Source organism: Carcharodon carcharias, chromosome 13, assembly GCF_017639515.1.
Source record: "Carcharodon carcharias isolate sCarCar2 chromosome 13, sCarCar2.pri, whole genome shotgun sequence".
Lineage (NCBI taxonomy): Eukaryota > Metazoa > Chordata > Chondrichthyes > Lamniformes > Lamnidae > Carcharodon > Carcharodon carcharias.
In genome coordinates this window covers 39,405,843-39,417,142 of record NC_054479.1, presented here as the reverse complement: position 1 = coordinate 39,417,142, position 11,300 = coordinate 39,405,843, and the positions used below count along the sequence as shown (strand labels likewise).

The following is an 11,300-nucleotide window of genomic DNA, read 5'->3' as shown; positions in this document are numbered from 1 at the left end:
TAGTTATGATATACACTTTCCTCTCTCCCTGTTGATAACACGAGAGTGGACGCAGCCATTGATCTCTGACCTTGCCGGGAGCCGCGGCACATGCGCTGTTCTGTTGAGGGGGGCGCGTGCGCTGGCTGGGCGGTTTGGATTTTGTCTGGAGACATGGCGCAGAAGAAGAAGCGGCCAAACAGACGCCGGAATCCCCGGGCCCACTCTCAGCCGCACCACCGGGATGTGGATGTAGAGAGTGACGGCGGGGAGTTCCAGTTGGCCCCTTTAACCGAGGAGGATGACGGCGTGGGCAAGGTTGGTGGCCGGGGAGCAGCGGGTGCCGGGCTTTTGCCGGGCTAAGGGGCGATGAGGCCGACAAATCGGTCAAACCAAAATAGTGTGGAAATCAGAGCAGAAAAATGCTGGAAAGACTCAGCAGGTCAGGCAAGCATCTTTGGAAAGAGAGAGAGAGAGAGAGACCGAGTTAACGTTTCAGTTCACTGACATCTCAGCTAAACTGAACAAATAATCAGAGAAGTTTCATGTTTGAAGCAAACATGGAGACAATGTAAAGAGCAAAAGGGAAAAGCCTGTGATTGGGCGGAAGACAGGAGAGATTAAATGATTAAAAGGATAATGGAGTGTTAACAGGAGATGGTAAGGGACAAGCAACATAAGATGCGCCTAGAGGAAGTCACCATTCACCATCAACAGCTGCTATCGATTAAAGGGAAGGGGTTGAAGCTGTAATCTGAAATTGTTGAACTCATCCTTCAGTCCAGAAGACTGCAAAGTGTCAAATCGAAAGATGAGATGCTGATCTTTTGACTTATATTGAGCTTCACTAGGTTGTTTTCCTTCCCTGTTCCTGAGCATCTTTGGGAAGGGGTGGGGGGGGTGAGGTGAGTGAGAAAGATCCTTCCTGCATGCGCGGAGTGTCACTCTGTCCACACGGTGCCCTCAAGTTGGCTGCGGTGGGGAGGAGACCGTCAGCCACTGCCTTCTGGAATGTGCCTTTGCAAAAAAGGTTTGAAGACGTTGCAGTGGTTTTTGTCGCGGCTCAATGGGGAAAGGCCATCATCTAATGCCTTTCAGTCATAGTACACCGAGGGGCTGGAAATTGAGTAAAACCCCTTGGGCTGTATTTTTGATATGTAATGAATCTTGTAAATATTAACAATAATTCTAAATGTAGTGAGCATACAGTATTGGAAGAAACTGATTTGATTTGCACCTTATCTATGTCAACTTTGATCATGTAATGTACTTTTATAAATTTTATGAATAAAGTATATTTTTGGGATAAAAAGCCAGGGGGGTTGGTGAAGGAAATCAGAGGTGTCAAAAACTGGTGACAATTAACCAGTTGCTGGAAACATGCAAAGATATGGGGAGGATGATTGTTGACAGGGTTGGCAAGCCACAAGGAGAGCAAAGAACAATCATCCCAATTGGTGACTCAGTTTGCTGCCTGCATTTCTGGTGAATGTAAATATTTTAGCTTGTTTCTTAAGATCTTAGTTGAAAAAGTTGAATGATTTTCTGATCTTTCCCATCTCTCTTCAGTGTCTGCGAAATACCAATGTAAAATGTGTGCTCAAAAAGCTGCTTTTAAGAGCTTCAATGAATGTAGTGAAAATAATTACATAGAATGTGTGACACAGAAACAAACCATTCAGCCTTACTACTCCATACTGGTGTTCTTGTTTCATCTGACCCTATTGACATATCCTATTCGTTTTCCTTTAATGAGTTTACTTAGCTTCCATTTAAATGCATTCATTCTGTTCACTTTAATTACCCCATATTCATGATCTGTTGGATTTATAAGTGGCTGTCTTTATGACCAATAGTTTGGCCTCCCCTTCAAGTCAAACCATCTTCTCCACATCACCCTCTTGAACTCTTCCTCTATCAGGTAACCCATCAGCCTTCTCCTTTCTAAAGACAAGAGCCCCAGCTTGTTCAGTCATTTGAAGAGCATCTTTAGCCTGTGCATGAGATCTAGGATCAAGCTTTGAAAAGCAGAAAGTAGTAGATTTTAACTACTTTGTTTTGGAAAAACAAAGTTGTTTTGTATTAGCATTTAGCATTTGATAGATGACTTGTAACCCCTGTTCATGATATGGGGGCATTCTTGCATTTTTAAACATCTGTGAACCTAAGTCTTAAGGATAGCTGGTCTCTATTGAGTCAATGACTGTTTATCCTTGCTAATGAACTGACTCCTGATATGAATCATTGTGGATGTACAATGAGATTACACCTCTTCAAATCTAGCCATGTAGACTATTGAAATGGATTATGTTGTGGTGACATAATTCAATCACAAAGTCATCTTGTTTCCTGCCAGGCAAAATTGGTGTCACTTAGGACCTTTAGTTCATTGACCTACAGAGACTTGTCAGGTAAAAGAAGCAATGGCATAATCAGTTGTGAGGATTTGCACTAAAAAGTTTGCTTTTGGCTTGAATATATACCAGAAATAGATTTTGTCCGAATTTAGTTAGTTGTGAATGGTTATTTCAGAGATGGCTCATGCCCCAAAAGAAAATTCTCTTTAGCTTATTAGTATCCCAGGTAAATATATTTGTTTATATTCAAAAAAATCCAGAAATTAATTATCTGATCTTAATTACTTTCACAGCACAGCACTAGATATTTACCAAGCTTTCCTTCAGCTGATTGCCTATCAGACGTCGAACCAGACACCCGTGAGATGGTCCGACAGCAGAATAAAAAGAAGAAGAAGTCAGGAGGCTTTCAGTCCATGGGTACACCCAACAACTTCTGATACTTGAATTACTTTTTTTGATTATTTGACACAATACAGCTGTAACAAGTTAATTTATGTAGTCCTCTAGTTATGACCCAAGAGCAGTTTGTTTCCCCATTTTGCATACATAACCCCTATGTTCTTTTCCCGTCATATATAATCTAGATACTGTAGTATGCTGTTCTCGGTTTATGTAGAGCTGTGCTCTGTGGTATTTGTTAAAAGTGGTGCTGGTTTTTTGTACTCAAGGCTTCATCTCATCAACATATCCTAAGGTCTTCTCCAACAACCTAAATATACCATAAGCATAAAATAGTATTTCTCCTAACAAAAGCAATTTCTTTATTGCAAGATGGTGCATTGTTTCATTTATCCTGACTTATGTTGTGTTTTCCAACTCCTTGGTTTCATAGACAGATGTATGTTCATCTAGTTTAAAACTAGATGCAACAGAGGGAACAGTTTTGGATTGAAAACAAAAATAGAACTGTTACTAGTTGTGCTGTTGCAAATGTGAGTCAAGAGCAAGTGCATTATTTAAATTAAATGGAGTTAGAGGGTGGAAAACATTTAGATCAAGGTGTGCAGATGTAATTCAAATCCTGTTACAAAGTCATACTTTCTGCCTGAAATTTTATGCAATACTTTGATTTTATGTTATTAGTGATAAATAGCAATTCTTGTGGCAATTTGGGAAATTGAGAAATAGGGTAGGTTGGAACACAGGAGTATAGAAATGCCACAGAGTGATGGATGAGTGTAACTACAAAATAATTTTATTTTGATAGTTTCCATTTTTAATGTAAATGTAGAGATCTATGCAAAGATGTGACAACAGAAGTAATGTTTTGTGGACAAAAACTGCATACAGATCTAAAAATTTGAATATATAGATGTGGCAGGAAGACTAGCTTAATTTTCATTACCTGATTTCTTTGCATATCTTTCTGTTTGCCTTTTACAGTAAGGCACTTGATTTTATACATTTTAAAATATTGAAATATTTACTTTTGTTATAGGTGCTTTAGACATTCTCACCTGGTTTGCTGGCTAGCCTCATACTATCATAGTGATGCAGTCATTGCAGAGATATTCTAGTACTAGAATGTGTGAATCAAGCACCACATTTGTGGCTACTTACACTGAACAGAGATGTTATGCAGAAATTATATGTTGGTTTTTAACATTTGTACAAAATGGCTATCACAAAATTGATCATTTTTTGTTTTTTCGCAGGTTTAAGTTTTCCTGTTTTTAAAGGCGTAATGAAGAAAGGATACAAAGTACCGACACCAATTCAGAGAAAGGTAATTTGTAGTAGTGCTTATATTAAGACAAATCATTGCTACACTGATTTTTGTTATAAATTAGCACATGTAGAAGAAACATCATGGGTGAAAAATATTTGTTTATTTATACTGTGCCAGTGGCACTAACATGTGAAATTATTCGTTAACTATCAAGATAAAAGATTTCCATTAAAAAGTTACCAGAGAATTGTAGATTTAATGTTTTTACATTTACAGATAAAGTGTATGATACATTCTACATTGAGGTATTCTCAAATAAGAGGAAATAAAGAAATACAGGGACAGGGGATAATAGCATAATAATGATGTTAATAGACAAGTAATTCAGAGGCCTGGACTAATGCTCCAGAGTTCTGTGTTTAAATCCCACCACGAATAGATCTGGAATAAAAATGCTGATCTCATTAACAATGATCATGAAACTATCAGATTGTCATAAAAATTCATCTGTCTCACTGATATGGAAGAAAATCTGCCATCCTTACCTAGTTTGACCTACATGTGTCTACAGCAATGCCGTTGACTCTTAACACCCCATGAAATGGACCAGCCAAGTTCTATCAAACTGTTATAGAAAAGTCAAGTATTGGTGTCACTGCACCACATGAACTGCAGTGGTTCAAGAGGGTGGCTCACTTCCACCTTCTCAAGGGCAGTTAAGGTTGGGCAATAAATGTTGACTTTGCCAGTGATGTTCACACCCCAAGAATGAATTTTAAAAAATTATATTTGGTTAATCTTTTTAATCGGGTCTATTATCCCATCTTTTGAAACTTTCAAATCCACATAAACAGTTTCAGCAATTGCCAAGTTTACATTAGTAACTGCAAACTCCGTATCATGGTTGAACCTCAACTATCAATCAGATTAACATGATTATAAATTGTTATTGCCTTTGCATGCTTCTTTCCCCTCAGCAAAGATGGCAAGCAAACATTCTGCGCTCAGACTTCTACTGATGCTGATCTTGCGCTCACCACAAATAAGTGTGTAAGAGCAGTGTTGACTAACTCCTCTAATTATTTCAGCACATTTTAAATAAACCTGGTAGGGAAGTACCTCTCCAAATAGTGTCTTCATTGTCAGCCCTGTTGTAATCAGTAGCTTAGCTTGTGGGGGAATAAGTATCAAATTTGAGAAAGGGAAGCAACTTAATATTTACCAGAATTTTTAAGAAGTAGAGAATTTCTATATTTTAGGAAAAGATCTATTAATTACCACAATTTGAAACTTTACCTTGAGGAATTACTTCAGAATTTTTTATGAGATAAAAATCTGTTCTCTGTTTTAGACTATCCCAGTGATACTGGATGGCAAGGATGTCGTTGCTATGGCTAGGACAGGTAGTGGTAAGACGGCGGCATTTCTTATTCCATTGTTTGAACGGCTGAAGGTGCATAATGCTCAATCAGGAGCAAGAGCTTTAATCCTAACTCCAACTAGAGAACTGGCATTACAAACCATGAAGTTCACAAAAGAGGTAAAATACTTCCTTTGGTTTTATGCATTCAGGAAATATGGAGTTAGATTGGCATTAAAATGTAGCAAACATGGAATCTAACACTTATTTGATTCCTAAATAGTTGCATTCATATTACTGCAATTAGGGTCAGTCTTGGCTTTTTAGTGTTTTTTCTGAACAATTTTGAAATTCTTACCATTCCAGGAGAATTTAAGCTATTAAAAATGAACAGTATTGTTCATGCATTACTGAGCAACCATACTTATGTAACTGATGGGTAAAATTTGAGCAGATTGGGACAGCTGTAGTGTGTTTTTTTGTATCGACATAATTGCCCTCTGTGTTGCTTTTTCATGTCAGGCAAGCCAAAAAGAAGTTAAATGTCAGGAAAAATGTGCCTATGATGGCAGTTTTAAAGAAATCAAAGTACAAGTTTCTCATATTTATCCATGACACAAAAAAGAAAATACTTCCATTTATGTAGCGCTTTTCATAATCCTCGGATGTCTCAAAATGCTTTCCAGACCATGTAGTATTTTATAGTATAGTTAGTGTTGCAATGTGGGAAACCTAATTCATCAAGGAAAGAAAAACATGGTATTTATGTAACATCTTATAACAACTCAAACGGTCCAAATAGCTACATAGACAATTAATTACGTACATTGAATTGCAATTACCGTTTTGTATATTATAAAATGTAATAGGACAAAACATAGCTAGAGTCACATTACTGATACGGAGCATGATCCTTTGGTGTTTCCTTACTTTAATACAGTTGACCGTGATACATAGTGTGTGTAGTTTTTTAATGCTAATTGGAACTAATAACTCCAAAGAATGAGCATCGTTTCTTCATCCGCGTGTGTGCGTGTATTAATGCCACTTAATATGACATTTTATCTTTTAAACTAATGTTAGAGAAAAGATTACATTCTTTGTATAAGTAAAGCATGGGTGTTGTTGAAAGTAAGAATTGCAGTCCAGATTTGTGTATTACATATTTCAGATGATCTTATTTTGGACGATTTACTTAATGCTGGTTATAGAGCCTTTGACATATGCTTTATGTCTAGGTTGAATAAATATACATTTTCAAAATTTAAACAAAAACTTTACTGCACATAATTTTCTGATCTACAACCTTAATTTGCAGCTTGGAAAGTTTTCTGGCTTCAAAACAGCTTTAATCTTGGGCGGAGACAAGTGAGTACCTTTTTGGGCGGCAATCTGTACTTTTGCTGGTGTAATTTAATTGTTCAAAGCAAAGCCAAGAATGAAATGGAATTTGTGGTACGTTTCTTTTTAGAATGGAGGATCAGTTTGAAGCACTTCATGAAAACCCTGATATGTAAGTTAACTTTTTTCTTGAACAATATTTGATGATGACTAACCTCATGAGAATAACCCCTTGAATTGGTTATTTTTTTATTTCTTCAAATGCAGTGTCAAATGCTTCTTGTGATGTAACATAGCTTTGCTTTGTGTATTAAGATCTTCAGCTACCTGAAATTCCTTTTGTAAAACAAATTTAGTGAATTTTACTGTTTTTAGAAATATCTCCTGTAAAGAATTGGACAAGCAGTTGAACTCACTCAAAATTGTATAATGTTCTTCATAGAAATGTACTATTACTTAAAAGAATTTCGATAATTCGAGAATTTTTTAATGTAAAGAGAATACCACAATAGAAATGCTGAATTAGTAATGTTGTCCCCTATTGTATCTGGGGAAAAAAGCCATGGGGCTTACTAATGAAATTGCGGTAATTCAGGGGAAGCATGATGGTATTGAATGTTGGAGCATAAGTGCTCAAGGCTTTGCACTAAAGGATGAGCATAAGCCTAATACATGTGTCCTGTTCCTGATTTTTAGCTGAGCAGAGATTGTGCACAGAATCATCCCAGATTTGCACTAAGTGAGGTTTTTACCTGTCAGCCGTGATGGTGGGTTTTTACACCATATTGTCCCAAACCTGCCACATTATTTATACACTCCTGGGAAATACGCAGTTTTAATGGCAAGCGGGCTCTCATTTGCCCATCCTCCATCACCTCACCACTTCATCACGCTGGGTGCCATATTTAAAGTCAAGCCACAAGCACACATCTCAGTGCTTCCAGGCCACGACTGCTGCATGGAAGACAGGATCACCCCGAAAGGCAAAAGGACTAACCCGCCCCACACTGTGCTTCAGCGATGTGTCTCTGGAACGCCTTTTGAACACAGTGGAGTCCCGCCGGGATGTCTTATACCCCCGCTCTGGCTGCAGGATGGGCAGCAGTGTCACCAACCAAGCTTGGGAGGTGGTGGCAGCAATGGTTAGCGCCAGTGCCCTTCAAAAGAGGGCAGCTACCCGGTGCTGCAAGAGGATGAATGATGGTCTTCGTTCCACAAGGATAAGTCACTCTTCACATCACTCGTAACTCACAATCTCACAAACACATCACACATCCACAGGGCCCTCACTCACAGCCAGTTCAAGGGACATCAGCATTCGTTCTTTCACCCACCTTCGTTGTCCTCATCCCGTCATGGGACCACTCACCACCCACAGATGGCAGGCATACTTATCATCTGCTCTGTCAGGCATCCTGCTTACACTCTCTCCATCTCTATCCATGCAGGACAAGCTGGCACACAACAACAGGGAAACGTCGCAGACCAGTGGAGGAATGCCTGAAATCAAGTTTGAAAACTTCCAGCAGGCCAGCAACAATCTGGACCAGTCCTGTGCTGATGGTGAGGTCGGCATTGCTCTACCAAGTTGGGGTTCAGCAGTGCAACGTATATGAGACAACCATGCTTGAGTAACGTGTCCTGTTTCACAGACTACTACCATGTACTAATTATCTCCCCTTGCTTCCGCAGGCACATCTGGGAAACAGCCAGGAGAGTCCATGACCCAGGGCCTCCAGTTAAGCCCCGAAGACACCTCGGAAGAGGAATTGGAAGGCACCCTCCTTGAAATCCCATCACTGCGCTCACCCAAACCCTCCAGTAGTGCAAGACATATCCCTCAGTGGGACCTAGCTTTAGAATAGCCCCGTGATCATAATCTGGTGATCAAATCGCACTGTCTGATCCACAGCAGGTGGCGGCAGGGACTTCCCAGGTGTCCGTCACTCGGAGGACTGCTGGAGGCCAGAAATTTGCTGAGTCCGAGCCAGATGATGAGCCAATGGAGTCGGTCATGTCACAGTTGCTGGAGTTGCAAAAGCAAGCTCGGGAATATCACAATGGGATGTCTGCTGCACTCCTCAGATTGCAAGGCACGGTGGAGGTGTCCGTCTGCCCTCAAACTGAGCTGATAGCACCGGCATGCCAACGTACCGAGGTCAACACTGGTAGGATGGCAGCCGTTATGGAGACCTTGGTCCAGGATGTTGCTCGCGCTGCTGCACAGGCTGAACTCCATCGCTGAGACCATAGTTGGCCTCCAATATTGTGTATACAAGAGGGGTGCAGGGCAGCTTGATCTCAGTCCAGCTACCTCTTCCCCTTAAGGAGTCAGCCTGGGGCCTCGGGCACCCATAGGGAGGAGGATCAGTAGATGCACACTCTGGGGTCATCCCTCAGGAGACTCCTAGCATGTCTGTCCCATCCGAATCCTTTCTTCCTGTGACCTCAGCAGCCCCAGCTCCAGAAGCCGAGGAGGATGTCACTGCCACACAGCAGGACCCCGAAAGCAGGCCGGGATCCTCCAGTTATCACAGACGGTGTCACAGTCAGCAGGCTGCCTGCACCTTCGCTGTGGGTGTCCGGGGAGCACCAAGACGTAGTGGCAGGATTAGGAAAGCCAAGAATTAGTTGCACAGCCTGGGGACGGGTATTAATCACTTGTACACACTGTTCACTATTGTCAATAAACTCCCAAACACGTCTCTGCCTACGGCTCCTTGTTCTGATGAGCAGTGTTCTTGTCATTCAGATGTGAAACCTTTCTGCACAAGATAAAGACAGCTGTCTCAGCCCAGTGCCTCTTCCCTGTGTTTTGTGCAGCCTCTGGACCGAAGTGATGGTCCGGCCTCTCACGCCCTGGAAACATTACTGATACCTGCACCTCAGCGGTGCTTGTCATTGCTGCCATAATGTTGTGGGCAGGTGCCACAGAGTTCTCTCATTCTCTCTGTACGCTCTCAGCACCTTTTAAGTTGGGGTCTCGTCTAGACAGTGCGAGGGCCTCATCCATGTCCTCGTTGCCTCCAAGGGCCCCCTCACCTCATCCCTGTAGGCATCGTCCCTACTGGAAGAGACCTCCAGCTCCTCCATCTCCTCCTCAGCCAGCTCATCTACCCTGTTGCAGCGCCAAGTTGTAAAGGGCGCAGCAGACGATGACTGTGCATGACACCCTCTGCGGACTGTATTGCAGTGCTCCACCAGACTGGTCCAGACACCAGACCTTCACCATCAGCATCTCAATGGTCTTCTCCACCAAGTTGTGAGCTGCAGCTTGAGCATCATTTTACCGTCACTCTGCTGCAGTCTGAGTCTGCTGCACGGGTGTCATCAGCCACGTCCTCTGCGGGTAGCCCTTGTCCCCAAGGAGCTGTTGCTCCAGTTTCTGTGGACCCTGGAAAACGTCAGGAGTGGAAATTAGGTCATTCAGCCCATCGAGTCTGCTCCGCCATTCAATCATGGCTGATAAGCTTCTCACCCCATTCTCCCATATGTATGCGTTTGTGGATGGAGGCTTGTGAGATCCCATAGAGGTCACCTATGGAGCCTGGTGGGGGAGTGGTGAAAAGCTCTGGCACACTTGGTGGCAATTTGATGTCTCTGCATTGCTTGAGTGGGCAGATAAGCTAGAAGCCCGACTCCAATTATGAGCTGTCTGAGTTGCAGAGGAATGGTCATTTTATACAGGTTTCCCTAATGTGTGGCCACATCCCTCACCTATCCTACCCCCACCCTGAATGCTTGTGTGCTTAATTCAATGCCAGGCCCTTGTGCCCCCGTGCAACCCCAACAAGTCATCTCAACAGCAAGGCTGCCTTTGCCCCCCCCCCCCCCCCCCCCCCCCCCCCCCCACCGAAGTGCACAAGTCGCCTCAGTGGTAGGGCTGTCCTTAACCCCTCCCCCTCCCCCCTTCCCACCAGCACCCTTCAAGCTTGAAGTCCAACAGGTAACCCTGACGAGGGCTGCACAATGTTACTGTGTACTCACCTCCGAGTTCCCCTCAAAGGGCAGTTCACCAAGTACACGTTGCTTATGTGCTGTTGTGAAACACATCGGCATGTTTTTTGCTGATGTGGGCGGATGATCTGGCGGTCGGGTTGGGTGGGGGAGGTGGCAGTGGTGCTGCGATTCCAGTGGGCAGGCCCAATAATGATATGCTAATGTATTACAATGAGGGTCCTGACGTCCGATGGCAGGAAACGCAGCCCACCATTGACGGGCTGAGCGGGTGACCATGCCCTCGTAAAACTGAGTGCACCATATTGTCCGCTCACGCCACCAAGTACACCCGGTGCCGGTGGGCACAGAAAATTCTGCTTTTTGCTTTACATGGAGGAAATTCATGTGTGCTAGTCTCTAGACCCTCCTGATGTGTGGCTCTAGAGGGCATCGGAGCATGCAACTTTAGCAGCAAAAAGTAATCCATCTGGACTTGCTGAAATTTAGGAGTAATTTACAGATAAAAGAAGTTACGGAAAAATGAGTCTTGAGGATTGGATAGCTCAGTGATTTCTTTGTGCTCTGCGCTTCAAGTTTTCTAAATCTTTCTATCCTTGTGGCTGGTAGATCATGATAGCGGATCTGCCCCCCC

General features: G+C 42.6%; 1 protein-coding gene across 1 annotated transcript in view; it reads left to right on the top strand.

Moving 5' to 3' along the window:
* Nucleotides 1-112: 112 nt before the first annotated feature.
* ddx54 (DEAD (Asp-Glu-Ala-Asp) box polypeptide 54) overlaps nt 113-11,300 on the top strand; it is a 44,872-nt gene continuing 33,684 nt past the window's right edge. Inside the window, exons 1-6 of the mRNA XM_041202760.1 lie at nt 113-297; nt 2,630-2,756; nt 3,995-4,065; nt 5,360-5,548; nt 6,687-6,736; nt 6,840-6,881. Of these exons, the coding sequence (XP_041058694.1) occupies nt 154-297; nt 2,630-2,756; nt 3,995-4,065; nt 5,360-5,548; nt 6,687-6,736; nt 6,840-6,881 (623 nt within the window). The 5' untranslated portion in view covers nt 113-153. The remainder of the gene's footprint in view (nt 298-2,629; nt 2,757-3,994; nt 4,066-5,359; nt 5,549-6,686; nt 6,737-6,839; nt 6,882-11,300) is intronic.